This window comes from Taurulus bubalis (assembly GCF_910589615.1).
Source record: "Taurulus bubalis genome assembly, chromosome: 6".
Lineage (NCBI taxonomy): Eukaryota > Metazoa > Chordata > Actinopteri > Perciformes > Cottidae > Taurulus > Taurulus bubalis.
In genome coordinates, this window is record NC_136594.1 from 14,789,831 (window position 1) to 14,817,316 (window position 27,486).

The 27,486-nt window shown below is 44.3% G+C and overlaps 1 protein-coding gene across 1 annotated transcript in view; it reads left to right on the forward strand.

Annotated features, from left to right (window-relative positions):
• Positions 1 to 27,486, forward strand: part of maml3 (mastermind-like transcriptional coactivator 3) — a gene marked incomplete at both ends in the record, with an annotated part of 96,769 nt that overhangs the window by 31,936 nt on the left and 37,347 nt on the right. Inside the window, 2 exons of the mRNA XM_079220376.1 lie at positions 17,609 to 18,334; positions 19,363 to 20,298. Coding sequence (XP_079076502.1) covers positions 17,609 to 18,334; positions 19,363 to 20,298 — 1,662 coding nt within the window. The remainder of the gene's footprint in view (positions 1 to 17,608; positions 18,335 to 19,362; positions 20,299 to 27,486) is intronic.

Sequence of the window (27,486 nt, forward strand, 5' to 3'; positions counted from 1 at the left end):
TGCTGGAGGAAAGCAAAAAAAACATGAAGAAAATGAGCGAGGTAGGACGAAAAATGTGCATGTCACAGCCGGAATGAACGAGAGGGAGGACGGAGAGGGAGGAGAGGAGAGGTACATATGACGGATAGAAGGCTAGATGAAGGGGGAGGAGAGGTGGGAGGGGAGGAGAAGAGCGGCGTATGTCAGCTAGAGAACAATAAGAGGCGTTCATGACACGTCTCCAGGGGTATCGACTCGCCGTGTTCCTCCTAATAGGAGCTAAAATAATTAATAACTTCCTCTGACGCTTTCATTCTCTGCCTTTCTCCTTCTCTCTGTCGCTCACGCACCGACTCACTTTCGCTCTAAACATACAGGGACCCATTCAGACACTGCATACACACACACACACACACACACACACACACACACACACACACACACACACACACACACACACACACACACACACACACATTGGTGAGTAAACGGCAAGTAAAGAGCAAACTGGTTGTCTGACTGATTCTGTTGTTTCCTGTGGATATGAATCTCCTAAATTCCCACCACGCACACGCGCCACAATAAACCCTGTGTAATCATGCACCACTAACAAACCCCCTCCTCTGAAAAACATACACGCACTGTAGTGAGATGGAGAGACAGATACAGAGAGGGAGAGTCCTGTTCTAATGTTCACTCACATGAATAAGTGATGGTGTTAAGAAGCGACAGTCTGGGTGGGAGGGCGGTCGGGGCAGTGGGGTGTGTGTGTGTGTGTGTCTGTGTGTCTGTGTGCGTCTGCGCATGCAGACACACACAGACTTATTTTTTAGCATGAGTGGTTCCTCAGGACCGCAGAACCAGCGCTCTGGAACAAAGCCCGATGCTGGTATTCCACAGTGTTGGTGGTGTCTGTGCGTGTGTGTCTGCAGCAGTGTGTGTGTTCATTGTGTTTCATGGCATGTGTGTGACATGCGGATGTTTATGGCCTGGGGGCATGAGGGGATAGAGAGCGAGAAGGAGGAGAAAAAGGCAGAATTACAGAGAGGGAGAGTGTGGGAGAGGGGGAGGGAGGGAGAGAGAGAGAGAGAGACAGACAGAGGGAGGGAGAGAGAGAGGGAGAGAGAGAGGGAGAGAGAGAGAGAGGGAGAGAGAGAGAGAGTCATTGAGATGTTGAAAGCGAGCCGCAGGCAGTCTGTGTGCTCTCTCTTTATCCCCCCTTCCCCTCCTCCCCTCTCTTTCTCTCTCTCTCGCTCCTCTTTGTGAGCATGGAGAGCAGATAAAAGCCGTCCTAGTCTTGAGGACAATAACGGCCATCACAGCTTTGCTGCAGTCGGTGTCGCCTACCTGCCTCCTCTTGTCTTTGTAGCATGAGAAAGTGGCTCCGGTGCCAGCTTTATGTTAGCGCCCGCAACACACAGCCAGTGACCGCCTGTACAGATTCTGTACTTCTATCTGAGCTTAGTCTCGTGTCACACCAAACCCTGCTACTCTTTTGTACTCATCACATAAGCTCCTCTCACACATGCAGCTGCAACATTGCAGGGTACTGTATCTGGGTATGGAAGCACTTTTCTACTGTAGATCTCCTAAAGACATATTCTGCGTTGAGCTTGTTCACCAATTAGAGTAATGTTCTTGACAGATGAGGCTTTTTTTTCCACCACGGGGGGCAGCACAGCTGGAAAACAGCAGCAAGCTGGAAAAATAAGGAAACCACAGAAGAAGACGGCTCTTAATTCTCACATAATGCCGTTCAAACTCAAATACAGTTAGGTTATATGGCAAAATGTTTTCATATGTCTTTTCAAATTAGTAGATAGTTTAATAGTCGTGGGAGCTCATACCTCGGATCAGATAGGTAGGTAGATTGATTATTGGCCATTCATAGCCTTGTTTCTGTGATTTGACTGTTTGTTTGTATTTTGTCAAGCAATTTATCCTATTGAACAGGATAGCAAAGTTTTTAATTTTTCTAGTTGAGGCAATGTTTTTATCACACAGCCGTACTTGTAACCTCTTCTGTGTTTTACTACTGTGATGAGCCATGTGAAGAGACGTATCGAAGTCTTAATCTACTGTATGTTCTGACTGTAGCGAAATACCAGATGATATTAGGCTCCAAGGTTTGAGCTATCATATCATTCATACAGTCATTAGCAACAGGAAGAAGTCTATATGAGAAGAAAAAAAAATGATAAGCTCCAACAGGGTAGGAAATTTAAATATTTTTGAGGGGGACATTTTTGCTCCCACCGACTGAAATCCAGGGGCATAAAAAAAAATTGGGGGCACTTTTTGAAACTTGTGAAGTAACATTTAACCTTAAATAATAATAACCATAACCATAATAAATATGCTTATTTAGGCTTACAGTCTCCTACACTTGCAGTCACAGGTCTGATCAAGGAGCTTTCCATTTTCAAGGCGGAAATCAAAAACATTGGCAACTGGACCGGGTCATATAGGCTGCAATGTTTTTGACAAGTTCATTAAATAATCATAATTATTAGAGGAAATTATGGGGGCATTTTTTGCCCCTCTCCTAGTGATATCAGGGGCAAAATTATATTTCTTAGGGGCAGTTTTGCCCTTTGCCCTCGTGTATTTCTGACGCTGAGCTCCCATCTAACAAAAACAAGGCACTGCCGCTGCCGCTTTAAGACGGCCTTTCACTTGTAGTGGCCATTAGTAGAAATAATTATCCTGAGCAACTCAAAAGTGTGAATTTTTTTATGATAAATATATGAATGTGATAAACATATGAATGTGAAGGGCATATATATATATATATATATATATATATATATATATATATATATATATATTCACACAACCCTCTCTGCATGAATACAGTTGTTCTACACATGAGTGAGCTTTAAAGCAACAGTAATTATTTGAAGTGGTCATAAAGTGAAACTTGATTTGGGCTTTAGACTCACCTCGCAATCTGCTGACATTGTGTTGTTAGCCCAAGCTGTGTGGTGTATAGGTGTTATTTCCATATCTCAGGGTTGGCCCTCTTATCCTGTGGGCATTAAACCCCATTACTTTTTATTTTTTAATTGTGTGGTGTGTGCATGGTTAAAGCTGAGTTTTTGCGTTGAGTGTGCACACTATGTGAAATTCTGCTGCACTTAAATGTGGGACTGTGTGTGTGTGTGTGTGTGTGTGTGTGGCTACATTAGCAGATGTGTTTGGCTGGAAGTCATTTATATGGTAATGATGTCATTTACCTCTGAAATGCATCTTCCTCAACACTGCCAAATAGAGCTTATCCAAACTGGCAAAGGTGTGTGTGTGTGTGTGTGTGTGTGTGTGTGTGTGTGTGTGTGTGTGTGTGTGTGTGTGTGTGTGTGTGTGTGTGTGTGTGTGTGTGAGAGAGAGAGAATATGGATTTGCTTTTGGAAGGTAAGTGTGGGGGTGCAACACTCGTATCCTGTAATATATCAAGATGAATTGTATCTGCATGTGTGTTTGTGCATGGTGTGAGGGGTTGGGGGGGATGGAGGTAGCGGGTAGGTTCCCTTAGGAATGTGAAATTACCATGTTTTGGGGAAATGCAGTAGCCATTTGTCCAGAGCAAGTCAAAGCCTGCAGCTACACAGCCTCACTTCCCTTTTTCTGATGGTTAGCAGTGTGCACACACATGCAGGGCCATCACACACACACACACACACACACACACACACACACACACACACACACACACACACACACACACACACACACACACACACACACACACACACACACCACGTATTTATGTCTTTGTTAATGTAAGAAAAAGTGTCAATGCAAGAAAAAAAGATGATCTAAACAGGCAAGGTGCAATCCCAAACTCGCCTGCAGGTGTTTGATATCTTCATAAGCACGGTGCTCATGATATGGTCTCAGATATGGCAGCCACCACGTATACTTCACACCTGTGCTTATAAACACAAGCACAAGCACACATGCTTCTTACCTGCAGCAGCCCTGGGGAGATAATGTGTGTGAGCTATGAACTCTCATATTTATGATGGACAGACAGCAGGAAGTGATCCTCACTGCAGATTTGACCCAATGATTCCCAGAGCAGCACTCACCCTCATTAGAACACCAGCACGCCTTCATCCCTCCTCGTAACGTGTTCTCACATGTGTATCTGTTTGCCTGTGTGTGTTCAGACTGCCAGACTCTCGCTGGCGTCCACAAGCCTGGAATAACCACACAGAGTTTGTCGCTTTGGCGATAACTATCATTAACACGCTGATTACAGGTCTGAGCATCTTTAAAATAACACAAACACACTGGGGCAGTGGATCAATACTTGCATGCTGAGGTAATGATGGGTCTGCCTGCTCTACAGATGAGAGAGATGATGCATAACGCTGGACGGGATAGATGGAGGGGGATGAAGTGAGAGAAACAGACAGGAGACCAATGAAGAGTAATAGGATTTTAGACGGAGGGTAGAAGTCTGGTGGATTTGGTATGAAAAGTACAGTTTACACGAGGGGGGGAATGGCCTCACGCATAGAAACACAGCAAACAGAAACCAACACCACAGCACATCGCTGTTGTTGCATTAAATGAAGATCACTCTGCCATGAGATGAGATCAACGGGATGAAAGAGTGAGTGAGAGAGAAGGGTAGGCAGAGATGGATAGGGAGGTGTGTAGAGGTCTTGATACATTAGTCTTTCTATCTTCTGTCTCCCCTCAAGATTTCTGCTCAGAGGCAGAGCAGTGAACAAACGCAGTCGGAAACAAGCCAGGCACGGGCACAGAAATCCATTCATAGTTTACACGGGCACAACAGTTGAGGTCAAATCCTTTACTATATAAAAGGAGCAATACCAAAAGTCTGAACTCAAAATATGCAATGTATAGATGACAAGGATGTGTAGAAGTTATGAGCAGTAAAATATACTCAATTATCAAAAGTAGAAGCGCTCATTTCCTCCAGAGTTTTAGAGATTGTGCTTTTTCCCACTGATATTTGTGAATTGGACTGTTTTTGCAATGAGTCTCATTTGCATACTGTGTGCAAAATATATGCATGTGACCTAATTAAATATGCGAAAATATCACAGGAGCACCGAGACGCTATTTGCCTGGCAGCGCAGTTATGGGTGCTTTTCACCCTTTGTGGGTGCTGAGAGGATTATTATTTGTGACGTATTTGTGCAGGTTTAGCGATCGCGCAATCCTTTTGTGAATTTGCCCCCGATTGTCTTTTTCCTGTCTAATAGGGAGAAGTGAATGAGTGAATAAGGGAGTGAATAAAGAGTACTCTACAGTGACTACTTGTGGGGCTAGTTGGCAGGCTGCTGTCAGGTAGCAAGCTGACTGGCAACACGCAAGTGTATGCCATCCACAATAGCCTGCCTGGCTTTTTAACTGCCAGTTAGCAGGCTTCCTTGCTCAGTCCCTAACCTGCTATAAGTCAACAAGTATAACACTAATAAATTAATTAAGTTTATTTAATCGACATATTTGTGTCATGACTCTTGCCTCACTACTCAAGACTATTCCCTGGCAGAGCATGGTGATATTAAAATTGGTGCGGCAGAGTTTCAGGTTTTGGATGCTTGGGATGTTTCGGAGGTTTTTCATCCTCTCAAAGGACGGCACAGTCAAGATAGTTTTGGTCTTTGTTTGGCAACATTAAAGTTGAACAAAAGCTTCTAGCGAAAGCTAAGTGTGGATTTATAGTGGTATGAAAAAATTCCACTGTTCACAGCAATTCCATTGTAAGAAAATGTTGATGTTGTAATTGATTATGGTTAAACTACTTTACTACTCACGAGCCAAACATAAAATGCCCCTAGTACACTTACTCTAGTACAGTACTAGAGTAAACCTAATCTCCTCCGATGCATGTTAGCTCAGTCTCAAACACACAAACAAATAGAAGTGTGGCTCAGACACACACTGTCTTACAGGTATACTGCTTTTTCCTAATGCAAACCTTAATATGTGTGTTTCTGTGTGTGATCTTGTATGCATGCTTGGATCTTGCATTTGTTTCCTGAATGCACGCAACTAGGTTGGACTTTGTTCTTTCCACGTCTAGTTGAACTGTGTGTTTAGGCTGTGTAAACACATGCACACACACACACAAGTGCGCGCACATTCAAAGAATTGCACAGCGGCGAGGCAACAGCAGTCTACTACTGCATGACCTAGTTATGCACACATAAAAATTAGAGAGAGGAGAAAGTGAAGGCAGCCAGGAAGAGTGCTGGAATAACAATTTTATTCAGACAACATCCTGCTGCTGTCTCATACAGTGACATATGATGGCTGAAATGATAAAGCTGGTTGAAGAGTATTTGATTATTAAATCACATTTGATAGCAGAACAAGTGGAGGAGTCCTGCAGCCTGGATGTACAAGGGACAGAGAGGAATAAGGAGACTGGTGTCGTGATTCAAGTTAGTGGGATGTGCTCTCGTGTGGCCATCGATCTGCACGACTAAGGACATCTGGAGCACAGAGCGCACACACACACCAGCTCAATGGGTTCATTCCTCCCCAGAAAAAAAAGGCTCGCACACACTTCCCCATTCAGCACGTCTTCTGGTCAACACACACATTTAACACACACTCGTTCACACTGACGCGTGTGTACAGCCAGTGAGATTCTGGCGTTGCTGCCAAGTAGCCATCAGGGCCCCTCCACTCGCTGCCACAGTGATCTGTTACCATAGCAGCCTCTCTCTCTCTCTCTCTCTCTCTCTCTCTCTCTCTTTTTCTCTCTCTCTCTCTCTCTCCATCTCTCTGAAGCTCTCTCTCCATCTCATTCCCTCAGCTCAGAGGCAATAGTGTAGAGAGGGAAAACTGGTGAAAAAGACGGGAGGGGAGATGGGGGGGAGAAACTTGCCGTTCCTGCTACTGAGCATCCATAAATCTGTGTGTATGTGCAGCAGTCCGCCCTCACGACAGGCTCTGGCAGAGGCAGAAGCCGACTGGGTTTTCGACACAGCCAATCGTACGCTGGTCTTCCGTGGCACATTGCCCCACCGAGCCAGTCAGATGAGCCCCTCTGAAACACACAGATGTACGCAAAGTAGTTGACTCATCAGCTGATACAGATGTTATACTAATATGACAAACAAATATACGTTGTTTTTTGGCTGCGGATGTTGTCATCTACATATGTGTGATGATACAAATGGCTCCATATAAACAGAGACAGGTGAAAGTCCTCCCAATAATGTCCCACCTGTCTCTCATACCCTTCTCATTCTTTCTCTTGTACATTGCGCTCTGTTCCTGTCTTTCTTCAGTCCCCGTCTCACTGTCTTTCTCACCTTCTTTCAGATTCTTTCTCTGTGTTTGATGTTACCCCTGTTGAGTTTAGCCGGCCTTTCTTGCTTTCTCTTTTGTTGTTATGTCCAGGGAGGACAGGTGTTGGACACAATCTGTCCCCATATCTCTCTCTTACACACACACGCACACATACACACATACACACACACACACACACACACACACACACACACACACACACACACACACACACTTACACACACACACACACACACTTACACAGAAACCCTCACATACACAACCCCACAGCTGTCAGACCCCTCCTGGTGACCATCTGGCCGTGAAGCCAGGAGTCCCCCCTTCCCTCACTCTTTCTTTCCTCTCTTGTTGTACTATTCTTCTTCCATATCTACAGTCAAGATGGAAAACCTCTTTCATTGGCCTCAGTAGCTAATTAAATACAAAGGCATTGCATTGATTTCTTGTGATATTGACTATATAATAGGGCTTCTGAATAATGTCTGGCTACCTTCCAAAGTGACCAACAGATCAGAGAAACTCATCAGCAGCAACAGGCTAACCAGCAGTATGTCCTCATCAAAGTTTAATATAATGTGTGCCTATATGGAGTCACAATCCGTTCACATTACCTCCGTTTTAGAAGTGCGACTCCTTTGCTAAGCGTATCCAGCTTTATAGCCTTTACTTGCCAAAACAGCTGTTACTAACTTTTAACAATTTTTCCGACCATTTTCATGTCGTTCCTCCTGTCGCTGATGGATGTGGTGCTGTAAAACGGTCCAATCAATGCAGTGTAGAGGCCTAATGTTCCCAAACATCATTACTTGTTTACAACGCTGCTCGTGCAAAACAGGATGAGTGAATACAATTGCATTCAAACTAGAAGTGAAACAAATTTGCATAATTTCAACAGGACTCTGACATTATAGTCATTTCGTAAGGTTTTGGACAGGATTTGAACAGACTTTTATTCATCCCCATGTTTAGAAATGACAAGCCGGCTTGAAGAAAGCTAGTCCTGCTACCTGTAGTAGCAGGACTGATTCAAGTAAGTTATCTCTAAATACAAGAAATGGTCCATTGAGACAATATCAAAGGTATCCCTACAAAGCATACAATGAACTTTCGGAAGACCAGGGAAACCTCCCTCTCTGATTTGGGTGTGTTACAGTATTCCAAGGTAGTTACCCTCACGCTAGGCTTGCACAATTTGTTTGTCTAAATTTGCTGCTTGGTTTAAAATAAACGAGTAACAATTCAACTCTGCAACCAGAAGAGTTACGTGGCATCTTCTTTCAACGAATGCAATTCCTTTCGTATCACTTGGCTTTACATGATCAATGTGAATGAATAATGTCGCTGATAGTCTATTTCATTTGGGTTACAAAAAAAGAGTAAAAAAAGAGTGCATTCAAAAGCATGCTAAGTTCATTTTTAGTCCTGTACATTTCTCAAAGCTCTGCCTAATACTGTCAAATTCATGTTAACAGGGATGTACTTTTAAGATGTTAAATAACAAATTAGTTATGTTTCTAGGTTCTGTAGGGATCATTTTTCTTCACAAAATAATTAGCTATTTTTTAAAATGTTTAAAATGCCTGAGATATATATATATATATTTTTTCTAATAAGAAAAATGTAACAAATATCAGTATTTTTGTGTGATTTTCTCTGATCATCCTCTGGCCATTCCTTCACAGTATAGGATGGGAGTGGCTGTACGGTTTCTAAGGAGTGCCGGTCTCACAGACCGTTTCAATGAGTCTCACTCATTCAGTGTGATTTAATATCTTTCTGTGTCTTGATTTCCAGAGAGACAAACTTTGAATCCTAGTTTGTCTTGCTACAAGCAAACCAGGACGAAAAATAGAGAGGTTTCATTCACACAGATATACCACATGATTTTGTAACACTAATATATCAACAGTTGTTGCTGTTTGCCCTGTTATTTCATGTCAGCAATCATGTCTTAACATTTGTTTTACGTTGTCAACGTCCTGTTGTGCAGCAGAACTCACCATCAGATGCAGCAATATCTCGCTAATCACCCGTTAGCACTGTTTAGTTTTGACTTTTCTTTCCTCTCTCTCTCTCACTTGTGTGTAGTTTCATCGTAGCTGCTGGTGGAGCCCATGTTGTTGAGTGAGAGAGGATGGGGGAGGAAGAAGGGATGGGGTTGTAGGGGGAGAAAGAGAACAAGTAATACAGCGAGAGAGAAAGAGAGAGAGAGAGAGAGAGAGAGAGGGGGTGGATCTGTTGATTTACTAAAGACTCAAACACGACCAGTCTCCCCTCCCACACACCCACTCACACTTCCCTCTCCTCATCTCTCCCTTTTCTCCTCCCTCTCTTCTCTCTCTCTCTCTCTCTCTCTCTCTCTCTCTCTCTCTCTCTCTCTCTCTGTCACCCCCACCCCCTCCTGGCGTGATGGTACAGCTCCAGAAACAGGAAGGAGCCGCAGCTCTATAAATAGAGAGGAGCTGCTGAGCCAGGCACCACACACAAACACACACACACACACACACACACACACACACACACACACACACACACACACACACACACACACAGTTTCCCCTCACTCGTCCCCTCATTTTCTCTCTCTCTCTCTTTGTTGCTTCTCTGCTTGCCCTCTTTTTTTACTTACACTTTATCTCAAAAGTATAAACAGAGACACACAAACTCAGACATACACACATGCAGAGACACACAGAGTCCTTGACTTGAATGAAATGAGTTGTGCGTTTAATGCTAATGGTTTGTAATGGCTGCTGCTTAGTCTACTGCATTTTACACACACACACACACACACACACACACACACACACACACACACACACACACACACACACCAAGGTCTCTGTCAGTGAGTTGGGGGGTCGGAGATGGATGGGGTAGATGGGAGGGAAAAAGTGATGGTTTTCTGTGGCCACTAGGTTTTTTATGTCAGGTCAGCAGGTTTGAAACTGCTGATGACACACGCACATGTGCACGTTCACACTCTCTTTCATAGTGTGCGCACGCACGCATGCACGCACGCATACACACACACACACACACACAGACACACACAGACACACACACACACACACACACACACACACACACACACACATAAATCACTTATAATATATATGTTATAAGTAATAAAGGCTTCATATCCAGAGTTCCCTCCTCACGACTGATTATTGTTAGGCAAAACATGCTTACTTAGAGTATTATATTGTTATATTACATTTCCCAAATCAGAGCTATACCAGTAGATTACTTACATATGCCAACTCTCAAACTAAAAAAAATAAAAGGATTCATTTGCAGAATTTAAAGGTAAAATTTAAGATGTTATTGTTTAGAAGAGTAGTATTGTGTGTTTATTCAAATCATGGGTGTATTAGGCCCCTTGTGTAAAGGAGGCAGACTGGCAGGCGCTCTCTCTCTTTCTCTCACTCACACACACACACACACACATTCTCTGGGATGACTGCCAAATGGTTCTTTTGTTTGTACCTTCCTCTTGTCACTTGGTTCTTTCTGTCCTTCACTCCCATAGACTCTTTGTTTTTGTGTTTTGTCCATATATTACCCAATATTCAGGGATGTGGCCAGGAAAACTAAACAGTGTGTGTGTTTGTGTGTGCACGCGTCTGTGTGTGTTTTTAAAAGGTTAGCTTTTAGAAATAGGATATTCCAAATAATGTGAAGGTGTCAGAGTGGAGTGTTGTACAGGTCAGGAATTTTAACTATGGTACAAAGCCCAAAATCAATGTTTTTACACTCACAATCTGACTTCCCCTGTTTCCAGTCTTGATGCTAAGCGAAGCTAGCCAGCTGCTAAATAATTACCATACATCAATCTCCTCATTTAACTCAAGGCAAGATGGCAAATAAGAGTACTATTCCTTGAAGGTCCTAAGCAGTCTGCTCGCCAGTTGGTCCATTTGGGCACGGACCAAGTTGCAGACCCTTAATGTCAGGGTCATTCACAGAAAGGCTCTTCTTGTGAGTTTCAGTGACTTGCTCAAGGACACTTCAGCAGGATGGATCCTTGCTGACATGTGCTTGAACCAGTACCCTTGAGATGAAGGACAGACTCTCTGACTCTTCTGCCTATTTTCCCTCTAATTTTGTGCTCATATCCTCCTCACTGAAATAACTGGCTAACATCTCTTTTATAATAAGCCAAACCGTCAATCATTGAAGTCATCTTACAACAGTGCCACTTTACTACAGAGAAAATAAGGTTCATGTGACATGTCTGTGAAGAAAACCAATGGTGCATTTTCTTTGAGGTGTATTTCTTCTGTTATGCTACATTCACACTAAATCAGGCGTGCAGCGCTGTGGGAGTGTCCCTTCAATGAGCCATTTGAATGGCCTGGTGATCACTGTTTGCGTGATTAGCCACCACATAGTTACATAGAGTTGCGTTTCTCCAAAAGTTGATTCTTTGTGCCACAGGGCTTTACATGAACTCTGCGGTTATAGCATCCACAGCCCAAACGCACTACCCTCATTCAACAGAAGGGGAAAACTTTTGTTTTTGCCACAATGCCTGATTTGGTATGAATGCTGCACTAACCCTCTCCTTGACATTATGTCTGGGGAAATAATTCCTCAAAACAAGTTAATTCATTTAGATTTTTAGAAACTTTTCAGTTGGGAAGGACGAAGTTGGGTTCCTGAGTTAGAGACCCTGCAACTAAAACGCAGCTTATAGTTTAAAATACTGTAGGTGGATACAGGCTGGAGCTTTTTGCCATAACCCCCGTTAACACCACTCACACACGTAGACCCACAGTGGCACACAAATTTACTTATTAAAGACCTGTTTGATTTAATTGACTCATTTCACAGTCTAGTGGGCCAGACCAGGAACAAGCGTGTGCACACACACACACACACACACACACACACACACACACACACACACACACACACACACACACACACACACACACACACACAGGCAGGGTACATACTGGCCTGCACCAGGGAAACTAAATGAAATTTGGACAATTATGATTCATATCTGTGGGTCTGTGCTACCTGATTATAGTCACTCCACAATATTCATCTTTGCACACAAACGCATGTCGTTATTTGTTTACAAATGTAGATGATAATTAATTCTCTTTGACAGATAGATACCCATATGTTCTCTTTTGGCAGTGAAATATGAATTGCAGACTATGATAATAATCAGAGGACGCTATTGTCTGATAGGTCCACTCCACTTCGTGGATAGGTCCTTCAGAAGGTTTTATTGTTAGCATAAAAGCAGTGTTTGCTCCTGAGATCAGGATTTATCTGAACTCTGCTTTCCTCCAAAATCTTGTACGCCTTTTAGTTAGTTTGTTTTTTAACTGACCAACCAGCAGACAGAACAAGAGTAAACCAGAGAAGGCATAACACATGATGCATGTATATATGCATGACATGCTTTTGGTTCTCACGTTTTCTTGTACAGTAGTCATCCCCCTGTAGCCACTCAGTATGTGTCTTTGTGTATCGCATGGCCACGTCCCACCTATTATCGCCGGGACTGTCCCCTGCAGTCAATGTCAAGAAAAGGATGAGGAGATAATGTGGCAGCGAGGAAGAAAAGAGGCAAGGAGGCTGGTGGGAAGAAGCTGCATAGCATGGATGAAATATCTTGCTTCATCTTCAAAGAAGAGTTGATTGATGTGTGACCTTTGATTAGGTTTACAACAACCTTCTGTGATCAATAATAGGAGTGCAGTATGTTTTTTGTTAGCTGTACAAGTGTTATCCTCCCGTCAAAATGTTTCTGCTGTTGATCAACATCCTCAAGTCTGCCTCCACATGTAGTAGGACAAAGAAAATCCCCATATTATGGAACTGTCTCGACATAGACGTGTTCTTTACATGTTGTGACTTAGGATTTCGATATGATGCTCAACCTTAAGAGAGGGAATAAGCAAGCAGCAGGAGGAGGAGAAGAAGAAGGAGGAGGATGCAGCGCACAAAGCACCAGAGCAGCAGGTTGCTATAACAACAGCACCTTAGCGGTTCCATCGCTCTCCCTCCCTCTCCCTCTCTGATCACCCTCTCATCGTTTGCTCCCTGCTGTCATTTGGCGCGCTATGCCTTTCCATCAAGCACCTATCTCCTCCTCCTCTCTTCCCTACCTACCTCTTCTCTCCTTCTCGTCTCTCTTCCGCTTGATGTTCTTGTTTCTCCTCCATTCAAAGGAATAATACCATCTGCCTGACATAATTCCTTCTTTCGAACTTGTGTGTGTCTCTCTCTCTCTCTCTCTCTCTCTTACCTTTTGTCTCTCTGTATCTTTGTCATTCTCCCTCTTTCTCTCTGTCTGTTGCGGGAGTCGACTGAGGAGCAGTCAGCAGGTGTTTATGTCAAAGAAAACTGAGAGGAGGGGAAACGAGCAGCGCTCTCCTCCTTTTTCTCTCTCTTTTCTTTGCTCTTTTACATCCTCTCGTCCTTTTTGCTCCGATGCTCTTTTCCCTGCGCTCTCGCTAAGCACTCCAGCTTGATTAAACTGATGCAAAATTTGTCTCCGACTCGATATCTTCTTCTCTGTCTTTCTCTCAAACATGCCATCACACGTTCCGCTCAATTCAGATATGTTATTGCTGTGATTGTCAAACGAATAGACACAGTTTCCTTTGCAGTGCACTGCAGCTGTACTACATATTTGAATGACTGCAGATTGAAAATAGTGATAAAAGAAACAAAGGATTAATTAATTGTGGTTAATATAAAGTATTTGGTTCTGGCTCACAGTTTCGTCATTCATCCTGTTACGTTCCTGAGGCTCTGCATGCTGACTCATACATTAGTGTGCAGACAGAATCGCTCTCTTTCTGTCTGCACCCATCTTTGTTTCTCTCAATCTATTCAGCACTGGTAATGATTTTTTACAGGTGGGTCTGTGTGAGTGCGCATGTGTGTGTGGGAGGGTGCTGTAGTTCACACCACCTGGATAATCATGGGAGTTTTTATAGGTGGGCTTTGAAAGCCGAGTCTGTTATTACCAACATGAGTCACTGGCATTTAGGGAAAGCCGGCAACCCACACACACACACACACACACACACACACACACACACACACACACACACACACACACACACACACACACACACACACGCGCATACATGAACACTCGAACACACAAAAGCTGCATTCAGGAGACCTGAATTATTTAAACCCATTGATTGCAGGACCACACACACACAGTTGATGTAGTTGTGTCGTGACAGTGGAGATGTGTGTTTTCCTGTGTTTTTCTCAGTTGTTCTCCTAATGGCTACACCAGCATAAGAGTTCAAGACACACACACACACACACACACACACACACACACACTGTAGTTTTGGCTGTCAATACTAATGGTGTTTATCATGCCATAAATATAATTAGGCTGACTGTCAGTCACAGTGGAGAAGAGAGGGGAAAGCCAACCTGACAGACCCACCCCACACATTCACACACCAGTAAACCAAGGAAGTCCAAAAAGGAGGATTTGTGTGCTGTGGTGTGTGTGTTTTTGTGATGTGGTGTCTTTGTGCTTCTGCCAGCTTGAGTGGGTCCACCTCAGGGTCAGAATACAATCTGAATATATTTTGTCTGTTGTTCCATCTGAATAACAAAGAGCTAAGCATGCATTTGCACACATACATGTAGCAGTTATGCTTCGTGTGTGTGTGTGTGTGTGTGTGTGTGTGTGTTTGACTACTTCACATGTGAACACTCAGAGCATGTATTTCACAAAATGTATTCTACTGCTTCTGAGCTCTCTTTTTCAAAGAAGACTTCTTGAAATAGATTTGCAGTATACGTACACGTACTGTATATGTAACTTGCATACCGCTCCAGTTGATGTGCATTTGTATGCGCTTGTGTAAATTGATTGAGAGAAATGAGATAGAAGAGAGGTTTAACTTGTGTACTATTTGTTCATTTACACTATACATATTCTTTACAGAAATCTTTGTTTCAATTATCCGAAATAATTGTTTTTAACAATACTGAACTATTTAATTTAATTTCACTTCCTTTTTAAAGTAAGCTTAATTTAATACATTTTCTTGACAAATAAAATTAATTGGAAAAAAATCTATATAGCTGTAAATTAGCAGTATATTCTGCTATCAAATGCTCTTCTTTAAAGGCATCTTAAGATGAGTCACTGACTTTATCCAGGGTATGTAGAAAAGATGAAATAATACTGAAACTACACCCTCTAATCTTTGTCCAGTGATGCTAAAGGAAAGCCTGTGCCACTGCTTTTAACCCAAAGAACATCCTATTTTTAAATGAATCCTAAACTTTGGCTTTGATTTGGGTCAGAGCACAACATTTTGCACCATGGGAACCTTTCTTAAATGAGGTCCCTTCTTCCCATCCGTCATTTTAATAACATCTGCTGTTTCTCTGCCAACTTCATTAGTTTTTTTTAAATTAACATGAGTTAGGAGTAAAATTGAGATTGAGAGTCTATTAAATTTCGTGGAAATTGCACAAGACCTCCATTTTGATGCACTCATCAGCCGGCAACCTCTGGTTCTGAAAAGTGAAGCCAATGCGAAAGTGCCTTTTAGCCTCGCACATACCTTCCCCATGAGTGGACAGCTACAGCCTTGTAACCACCGGGCGGGCATGTACACGTTTCCATTCATATTTCTATTGAGGATCCGCGTCGGTCTGGTGTTCCACACATGCGCATCTACCAATCCACAGTCGGTAGCAATAATGCTCCATAACGTTGTTTGCCAATTCCCGTTGTTTACCTGAGCTAACTCCCTTGCTATTCTCTCGAGGGCGAAGACTACAGTGTTCCTACTTTACAGGAAGTCACCAGCTTGATGTCCTGAAACAAAGATTCAAAGGAAGGTTGTAATGCACCCAGAGGTTTAATGCTCCCTCACCCAGATTTTTGAGCCATGTCTTGCTGGTAATGTCTCGTCCTGAATGTAAACGTGGTACAAAACAGTTAGCAGACAGCGTAACAAATTACAAAATACACTTTTGTTTGCAAGCTTGTTAGAAATGGTATGTTTTGTTGAGGTGTAAATCAAATATGTATATATATATATATATATATATATATATATATATATATATATATACTACTCCCCTCAGTTAGATAAACAACTAAGATGTTGCTTTCCATTGCAACATTTTACTGATGCACTGAGCCACCAAAGGGCTGTTGTTCAAAATTCAAATTCCATTGGAGGGGTTGTAGAGAGACAAAGCTAAAATCCTATCCCAACCTTCCTAACACCACAGATTCACACTGACTAAGTTTTGGGTGAAGAGGAGTACATTTTCTCTCTGTCATACTTTATATTTTCAGACAGGCATTGGTAACAGTATTATTATTACTGCATTGAACCGTAAGCTCTGTCTCATCAATCAAACAGAATTATTATCTGTAAAGATGGCACCCTGCTGACAATTATGTATCCATTTTCTAGACTTTGTTTTCATGTCGGTGCTGCAATGTGAGACCGCTGTTTTCAAATGTTTAAACTTGTGAGAGCGCTTTTGAAAAGTACATTTCTTTTGGTGATGGAAAACACATGCTTGGTGTTGGTAAAAGGCCCAAATGGGGAGAAATTTAAATTTCTCGTGTTGGCATGGTCTTACTCCTTTCCCTTACTCTCACTTCTCTCTTGCTATGTCTGAGTTTCTGTTTGCTGTCCCTCCATACCTCCTTACATCTTCAAACCCCGTCTATGATAGTGATTTCCTTAATTGCCAGCCAGTGTTTGTTAGCACCCTGTCGTTATCTTGTCTGCACCATGACAGAGACTGTTAACTTTAGTGGATTGTGCGGTGGCTGTCTACAGTAAGGCTAAGAATGGGGTGTGGATTTAGACTGAGCAGTCCATGTACCCATTGGTTGATGCTAATGATTGGGAGAATACTACAGATGGAACAAGCTGTTCTTTTGATCTTTCCCTCCCCTCCTGAGAAAACCTTGAATCCAGCCTGATCATTGCTCATGGAGAGCGTTGCTGGTCTTCTCTTCTCTCCATGTTTTACTGAATGCTTGAGAAAATGTACACATGCATGTGCCCTGTTTTGAGAACTGGTGTGATCATTATTTCAGCCAGATTGACTCTATGCAGAAAGTGTCATTGGTTTTGGTGATATTTTGATTTTCAGCTCACCTCTGCTTTCACAAGACAGTTGTGGATGTGTGTAAAGAGGAAGCAGCCTGTTGACTTATGGATTCCGTTTGTTGCTTCAATTGTTAGCGCCCTGAAGACCACAGAAAAGTCTTCATATTGCTAACATGTCCCATCACTGTTGCTCCTCCAGCCCTAATGCATTTTCTCTTTGCTTTTTGTTACAGCTCCAGGAGACTGTAAAGAGGAAACTGGACAGTGCACGGTCTCCCCTCAATGGAGAGCAGAACGGCATCTGTGATGGAGGCAGCTACTCGCCGACTACCAAACGGGTACGGAAGGACGGCTCTGGTGGTTTGGACTCACTAACAGGGCTCCCGAACAACAACAATAACAGCAATGTTCCACCCATCTCTCCACTGCATCACCAAATGGACATTAAGCCCTTACTTGGCGGGCCCAACACTTCCACCGGAAACAACACTACAAACAGCAATGGCAACCACGTAGGTCAGGCATCCGATGAGCTGGGGAAGAACGGTGGCAGCCATCTCCCGGACATGAAGTTGAATGGCTCGCTAGACTTGGAGGACAGCTTCGGCCTCCTTAAAGACCTGAAGCAGGAGCCACTGGATGACGGAGGTGGGATGGAGTCCTCTGATCCCCAGTCTCTGTCCAATCAGAACAAACTGTTCTCTGACATCAACCTTAATGACCAAGAGTGGCAGGAGCTGATCGATGAGCTGGCCAATACTGTGCCAGAGGACGATATGCACGACCTCTTCAATGAGGACTTTGAGGACAAGAAAGAGGCAGAGTTTGGCAGGCCGGCAAACAATCAGACCCCAGGCCCACAAGAAGCAGCTGGGAACACAACGGCACCGCCAGCAGCAGCCCTGCCTCCTCCTCAGCCTCCACAGGGAGGGCCACAGGTTTCCATGGGCTCTCCACAGGTCAGTACTAAGAGGGTCAACAAGATGTCCAATGGCAGGGGCTCTCTGTCCCAATTTGTGACCAACTTAGGCGATTTAGTCACATAGCAATATTTGTACGATGTTGTCTCTGAAGGGAGAATTATAGTATGTTTGTTACAAACTGACATTTAAAGTAAGTACACCCTAACAGACACAATAGATCAACATTATATAACAGCAACAAATCATTAACCATTTATAGTCTGTATGCGTTCTACAAATTACCATTTATGATCCATTCCTGATTGCCAATTTAAAGGCTTCAACTGCTTTTTTAACCTCTTTCTTCACGAATCAATTCAAGGAAATGGTTCTTGGTTCAATTCATAGTAATATATTCACACAGGCATGTCCTTATGTTTACTCTTGCTAAATGACTAATACATGAATAAAACTGTGCAGTGCAGAACACGAAACAAACATTAAATTCTTACATGCTGTGTTGGGGTTGTAATATAATAAAGCCTTATAAGCTAACTGTCAGACCAGGTCACTAAATAAACGAAAAATGAATGGCGGAGACGGGAGGTGATTAGCTTACTTTAAAAGCATAAATATTGGAACCAGGGGTGGACAGCTAGCCTGGCTCTCTACAACAATGTAAAGCTGTCTGATTAGCAAGTTGTATGTAATTTTTTTAACATTTTTAACATACAGAAATTGACCGTCCAGGTTAACTATCCATCAAGCCCTTTTGTGCAGTGTCTCCGACTGTGTGACTTGTGAGCACGATGGTTGTAGTATATCTGCACTGGCAAGATGGTAACAAACCTTCAAGAATAAGAAATAACTCCCCACTCAAACCACAATTCATATTTTACTGTTTATATACATATTCAACAAACAAGAGACAATGTGTTAGTTAGAAAGCTTCAGAGGTGTTGATGGGCATACTTTTTAACTTTGAAGAGAACCAGGCAAGCTGCCACTCTGTGTTTATGTTGAATTCATTTGAGAGTTGATAGTACCTGCGTCTCACAGGATTCATTTGTGTTTGGACTCCTCAGGTCCGACCGTCTTCATCAGGCCCTCAGTTTGCCACCACTGCCAATGGAACGCCTCCCCAGCAACCTTTGCAGCAGTCTCCAGCTGTTGCCATGGCATCAGGTTCCCCATTGCACAACTGCGTGGCTCGCTCCCCTCAGACCCCGGCCCAGGTTCAGACACAAGCAGTCTCTAGGCCTGGGAACGGATACATGATGAACCCAGGCCCAGGAGTCAGTCAGGCAGGCACAGGACCCGGAGCAGCTGGAGTTGCCCCTGGAGGTCAACCTGTCGGACCAGTGACGCCTGAACTTTCTCCAGCAGAGCAGCTAAAGGCGATGGCTCAGCAACGGGCTAAACTGCTGCAGCAGAAGCAGCAGCAGCAACAGCAGCAGCAAGCAGCCAACTGGTCCCCTGCAGGTGCCCCAACCAGTCCATATAACTCTGGTCCCTTTAACCAAGACAAACCCAACAGCCCCATGATGTACCCACCGCAAGCCTTTAACACGCCACAGGGCCCTCTAGTGGCTGGGATGACCCCCAACAATGGGCCCAAGGCCCCCATGAACAACTACCTCCCTCACAACCACATGGGCATGATGGGCCAGCAACAGCCAAACAGCATCAACCAGAACGCCCTGTCCAAGCAACAGCAGCAACAAACGGCAGCCATGTTGTCCTATAACAACACCAAACCGCTGAGTCACTTCAGCGGCAGCGGGGTTGATCACATGGGCCAGAGGATGACTCCTCCCATGGGAGGGAACAATCAGGTCAAGAACCCCATGATGCCTCCCTACATGGGTGGCGGTGGCCAGGGCGCAGGGCCCGGGCAGACCCAAGGGCCCATCCCAGGGCAGACAGCCCACCTGAGTGAGGAGCAGAAGAGGATGTTGCTGATGAAGCAGAAAGTGTTAAACCAGAACATGCCCTACAGCGCCATGCAGGCTCATGGACAGGTAAGGGAACTGTAGATTTAATCAATGTGGCTCTGCAAAGTTGTTTGCGTTGTATTTGTGCAGATAAAGTGTAGGAAGGTGTCCCTCAACTGCCATTCCCCAGATGCAAAAAGAAAGCATTTACTCTGGAGATGAGTGTCACGTTAGAGCGTGGTGGTGTTATAGAGCCCTCAACCCATCATGACCTTATGTGGAGAACAATACACCCAACAGTTTTTGCTTGTCACTCTTTGAAATGAAATATATGAAATGCTGGCAGTCTGCTGGTGATTTTCTAGGAAATATACAGATAACTTGGACTCCATTTTTATTTTTCATGTAAATGGCAGAATGGCAATTAAATAAAAAATACAAGATATTACAAGCTTATTCAACAGTTGACCGGGACAGATGTATTTCTGTTTTACAAAACCTTCCAGAGGTGCAGCCAGAGAAGGTAAAATGGCGGTAGTTTCCCCAGCAACAAGCTAGGGCTGGGAATAGGCATAGGAAAATGGCCTGTCGACAGTGTATTGACGCCTCTGCAACACTAGCAGCACTGATAGCCTTCCCCCACTCCTCCTCAACTCAGACACACAAGAGCATGCACTCACACACCACACCAAACACCAAAGCTAAACGGCTCCTTAGCTCATATCCCCAATCTGTCACAGCTGACTGATGACTGAGATTGGACCACTAAGCCAAGCTAGCTGCTGTCATTACCGAAAGCCCACCTCGGGCAGTTTGTTTCCCGAGCCCAGCCGCAGCCACAGCCCACTGTGAATGCTCCGGTGGTTCAGCCAGGTGTCAGGTGTCCTTAATAATCCACGGGACGGAGGAGGTTATGGAAGTGTGGGTGGACTATACCTTAAGAAATAAACACCTACTCAAGTGAAACATCACGCTGGTATGGTTAGTCTCATTATCTCAGGGCCATTGTATTATTGTCAATAGAAAGTGTGTGTGCTCGTGTGTGCGTGCTTGTTGATGATTCCCTTGTCAATGTTGTCTCCTTCTCCCTTTATCTCTCTGTCTCTCTCTCTCTACCTCCCTTGTGTTCATGATATGGCTACAGTCAGTCACCTCTCCTCTTCCCCCTCCCGTCTGGTGATCGCTGCGTCTCCTGTCCTGCTCCTCCTCCTCCCTCCCTAACCTCCCTCTCTTCCCCCCCCTGCCAGAGACACTCAGCACCAATAAAGGAGCAGATTTATTAATATGGGGCCTTTGTGGCTGCTGCCTGAAGGGTTGTGTGTTTGTGTGCGTAAGTGAGTGAGTGCGTGTCTGTGCACATGTATGTTTGTGTGTGTTTCATAGATTTGGGTCGGGGGTGGGTAGAAGAGGGAGGTGGAGAGATTTATTTGAGTGAGCAGAGGAGAATTGGAGACCAAGAAAGAGAGATGTGCAAAAGAGAAGGGGGAAAAAAAACGACTTAAAGGAAAAAGGAAAATGCAGAAAGAGAGATTTATTGTCGAGTGAGGATCGAGCATATTAAAAAGAAAGTCATGGGGCTGGAAAGAGAAAATAAGTGAGCAATGCAGAATGCAAAATATTCACAGTTCTACATGCTCCATTGTAATGACATGTATTATTGTGGAAATAGGTGCAGATGAGCTTCATTTGAGCAATATTTACAGGATGTGGATAACAGGTGGTACCGGTGATGTCTTGGTGATGTCATCAGGATTATCTTGGCTTGAAGATGAACAAATCGCACACTTTCTCAAAACACCTTTTTGCACCTGTTTTATACTCCGGCTGGTAGGGACTGCTTGTGATAACGCAGCTGAGTGCTTTGCTGGACCCCAGCCGCTACTCTGTAGCCAGAGACACAGTGGAGGGAAAACAGTTTGCTCACTTTTGGGTTTTGGACGGTGTGTTTGGCTAACAGCTAACAGCTAATGGAACGACATAAACAGCGGACTGCATCGAAGCTGTTTTTATTGGGCCTCGACCACCACATTTCCACCCAAGTATAATTGAAGTCTAAATAAATGCTTCATGTCGCAGTTACACCCGTGAGATATTGCACAGAGTCGGCGCAAAGATGAAAATGAGAGTGTATGTATTGTATGAGACGTGCGAGTAAAAAGACGTGAGGGCGGGCCAATTGTGTGTTGGATTCATTCAATCAACCAATCCAGCAGTGGCCATTGCAGACACCCCCGTCAGAGACCTGCACACTTCTGAGTTTACCTTTCTTGTTGTTTACAAGAGCTCCTTCACAACAGCTAGCACATCATTCAATGACAACTCCTGTCAGCTTTATCAAGCCTGTTGGTTTCTCTGTCATTAGAATGTGTTTTTGTGCCGCTTTGGTTGGACTATTCAGGTAAACCAATGTTGAGGACTGTCAAAGCTCAGCTGGATGAGAAAGTGTGTGTGTGTGTGTGTGTGTGTGTGTGTGTGTGTGTGTGTGTGTGTGTGTGTGTGTGGGTGGGTGGGTGGGTGGGTGGGTGGGTGGGTGGGTGGGTGGGTGGGTGTGGGTGTGCGTGTGCTTGTGTATTTATTGTTGTGAACTTTTGTAATGTTATTTGTTTGGGTGTAGTGATGCTAGCAAGGTTTAGATTCAGATTTCTTTGTCTGCGTAAGTGTATGTGAACATTAACCTTTGGTTGTTTGTGTGTGTCTTCTCACAGGTGGTGCTTAAACATGTCTCTCTGCTCCATCCTCTCTCCCCCTCTATGTTTCTGTGTGTGTGTGTAGCCTTGGCTAATCCAGTTAGCAGCTGCTCGGGGAAACTTCAGCCTCGCTCCTCAAAAGCTCGTTAGTCAAGCTTTAATTGTTGCTCCCTCGCTTTGCATATCGCCATGACGCTAATTTATGCCCGTTGTCGCGGTTACCGTCGCCACGGTGGTGGATGTCTCAGTGGAAGCAGCAAGTGGGGGAGCAAAGGCGCGTGCACGAGTCTGTGGACGCCATTTGTGTGATTGTCTGCGTGTGACAGATGCGGTTGCCTCGTGTGTGTGTGTGTGTGTGTGTGTGTGTGTGTGTGTGTGTAACAGAATGATTATGAGACGGATGTGGCTTGTTGCACAAGCGTGTGTGCAGCTGTGTGCAGCTCACAGCGTGTGGGCGGGTCTCTGGGGCTATCTGAGTGATGATTGGGTGAGAATGGATTGACAGGTGTTGGGCTCAGAGGTGGGCTTCTGGTGTCATCCTGATAAATTGGAGCGGGACGTTGTGGCTGTGTATATGTGGAGGAGTGCGTGTGCGTGTCGAAGTGAGCACATGTGTGTGCAGGAGATCACAGTGTCGCACACCGACTGCAGTGCATGACACCGGTCTTAATAGCTCTGTGAGTCACGACACAACGACAAAGCTTTTCCTGTATTCTCCCTTCTCGACCCCTCTCTCTCTCTCTATCCAGATGAAAATCCTCTCTTCTCATCCTCTTTTCTTTTTTTATCCCTTTCTCCATCCTCTTCAACTGAGAACCCTGACCTCCACAAGGTCGCGAGGGTGGCAGGCTTAACACGCACACAAACAGATCCAGTTTATCACTGAACCTGAACAAATCATTGGCTGGACTCATATTATTAGCTGCTTTGAGCTCATAAGCGATATTTTGAATCAGTGTGAGTGACATCACCTAAGAGTATGTCAGTAAATAAAATAAAAAATACCAATCTCATGTGGAAAATAATTATTTGTCCCGCTTCTGTGTTCAAAATGCTATTAGCTGTACCTTGTAGTGCAGCAAGGGGAAATCCCATATAATCCCAAATATATGTCATTTTTTCAGGTTTTTCAGAAAACACCAAAAACTAATACCAATGTAATAGGGGTACACAAGCTGCCTCTAGACACTGCACACCAGGCATACTGTAATAACGGTCAAATTATGTTATGATTACTAATATTATGTTCAGTGAGATTTTCATTGACAAAAATGCTAACTAAATTACTAGCTTAAATGCTAGCTTCAAAATGCCATCTTGAAAAGCTTGTAAAATTGCCTAAGTCAGATTGTCTTTTGACTTAGGCAAAATAAAATGGCCTAAGTCACACTCTTGACATAAGCCATTATACTATAGGGGTAGAATCGCATGATCTGTTCAACTGAGGATGGTGGCCAGTATCATGAGGAGATGATTTAGGCAAGACATTCATTTTTGTCAAAAAATTACGTAGGCCATTATTTTAGGAAGGTGTAGATATGTATTGCAGTGGGTCCCAATAGGTTCTGCGACACCTTGGAGTGCCTACGCAAGATGTATTAATTTCCATTAATTTCTGTGTTATTTTCCCTTGAAAACGGAAATGTAAGCCAATTCGTATTTACATTTTTTTCCCAATTTATTGCCTGCATCTTAAATATAGATTTATTTTATTTAATGGATTTGGAAAATTAAAAGTTGTTCTGCCTTTATGTGAACAAAATAACAAATATCTGTATCTGTATCGCCCACAAAAAACAACAACTGGGGAGCTGGGGACATCAATGCCCCCTAACCAAGTAATGTCTCTCTCTCTTCCCTCCTTCTATCCCTATGAGCAGGAGATGTTACTTTCCCGCCCTCAATCCCTCCCTCACGTACACACATTTCATCTTCCACTCACTCTGTTGCCCCCACCCCCGCTCTCTCCATGTCGCACACATGCACACACACACAAGTGAGTACAGCTCTCTCTCTCTCTCTCTCTCTCTCTCTCTCTCTCTCTCTCTCTTTGTGTGTGTGTCTCTCTCTCTCAGGCACACGTGTCAGGGCTTGAGCTGAGCTGCTCTCAGATCCTGTAGAGAGGCTCTGAGGATGGGGAGGGGAGGCAGGTAGTGAAGGGGTGTTCGGGTGCAGCATTGAGGGGGCAGGGTGGAGACTCTCCCTGTGTTCCCTCTGAGATGCTTCCTGTTACGACTCTCTGTGCGTTTCTTCATTTATTTTCTCCTTCCCAACCCTTGTCTGCTCTCATCCTTTCCTCTTCTCGCATTTCCTTTTGCTTCTTTTTTCTCCCTGGTCCTCTCCTCTCCTTCCCTTTACCCATCTTTTTCCTTCATCCTCATCCTCTCTCCCTCTACCTCATCCTCTCCTCTTTAACCACTCTACCTCTCCTGTGCTTAGAGGGAACCGTTAGTGCAGAGCTCCACTCCACCAGTGCGGATCAATAATGTGTGTGTACGTTCTAGTGTGTGTGTGTGTGTGTGTGTGTGTGTGTGTGTGTGTGTGTGTGTGTGTGTGTGTGTGTTACAACAGTGTCGATACATGTGTGATTTCATTCTGTTCTTGTTCTTGAGATAAGAGTGGACACACAAGTGTGTGTTTATGTATCTATGTGTGCGTGTGTGCATAGGCAGGTAGGAAACAATTTCCCAGGGTCCTCCGATACCCCACAACATACACACCCTCCACCAAATCTATTTGGTTCACTCCTTGGTTCGCGCCAGAGAAGACAAACCGAGACAAACCGACTCCACCCTTCCGACACGCCCGGGGGTGTGAATACAGGACTGCAGAGGAAATATCAATACTCACCTCCACCAACAGGCTGCTTTTTCAGAGGAATGTCACTTCATGTTGGAGTGTTTATCACCATTGTGTCTGTGTGTGTCTGTAACCAAGCCATTTCTAATATTAACCTCATCTGCAATATTGACCTGCGGGCCTCAATGTGTAGTAAACCAGTCTTGACACAATGTGTCTGCAGGCACATGGTGTCTGAGTGTATGTGACTTCAATGTGCATATGTAAGAGAGCAACCGCGTGTGTGTGTGTGTGTGTGCGCGTATGTGTGTGCGTGTGTGTGTGCGCGAGCGGGGGGGGTATATCATTCTTATGCTGTGTCTGTTGGCCAAAGGGAGGGAGGAACGGAGATGCAGTCAGAAGGCTGCATACTAAACAGACTGCTGTCACCCTGCCAACACCTCACACACACACACACACACACACACACACACACACACACACACACACACACACACACACACACACACACACACAGAAACATAAATGCATGCTTGGTTGCTCTACCTCTTCTATACACACTCACAAACAACACACACAGACATGCATGCACACACACAGACTCTCCTCATGCCAGCTCAAACTTTGGCTGCCTTGCTCGGCTGCCGGTTGCCATGGCAACCATTGCCCACAGCACCTTGCAGCCCGAATCAATGGCAGCTCCGAGATGAGAGTAGGCAGGGGTGTGTGTGTGTGTGTGTGTGTGTGTATGTGTGTGTGTGTGTACACGTGTACGTACACACACGCGACAGCCTGTCTCTGTCCAAATGTTCCCGGCTATAAGCAGGTTGTACTTGTGTATAGTTTAGTGATAAATATGGCATAAGGCGCAGCTGCAGATTGCATTAACAATGCACTGTCAATGGTGTACAATTTGATATAAGCCTAGAATAAACAGAATATGTATTTCTTTGGGACATGTTGAGAGAAATGAGTCCAAAAACATGTTGCTATTAGAAAGACTATGAGATCAGCCCATTAATTCCGAGTAATAATGTGTTTGTCCCGACTTGCTAATCACCTTGTTTGTGTTGATGGCTCTAAATGTGGCCACCATGCCAAGTGACACACTCACACAAAGACAAACGCTAGGGACGACACAGATGTGACCCCGCCCTTGTCCCCAAAATGCACCCCACCCTCCCCATCTGCTCAATCAGATGCTAACACACAGACGCACGCACACACGCACGTTGCCACTTACCATTAACACCACTCACCACTGTTCAGTGACATGCTCCAGCAGGTGAACACACATACACACACGCGACAAAAGCAGCCAGTCTTGTAAAGTCATACGGTTCACCTACGTGTGTCTGTCGGAGTTTCTGCATTCATATGCCAGCCCTTCCTCTCAACCCCCACCCCGTCTCACTGCACCCTGCCCGTCACGCACGTCTATCACTCTTCCACTCTTCATCACTCCTGTGTGGGCTGAAAGAAGGAGGGAGAGAGTGGAGGAGGAAAAACCTAAAACGGAGAAGGCAGACAGAGGGGGTGCAACACAGGGGGAGGTGTAGTAAGGCTCTTTGAGGATTAGGTTGAGAATTTTGACTCTGTTTTACAGAGGAAAGAGGAGGTGTTGTTGGTGGTGGTAGTGGTGGGGGTAGATTGAGGTAAATGGCTCCAAGGAGTCAAACGACTCCGACACAGCTAATCCGCTCTTAAAGGAGTCTAATCCAACAGTCTTGTACCTGATACTGAGAAAAGAGAGTGGCAGAAGGAGTGACAGGAAAAAGGACAGTGCGTG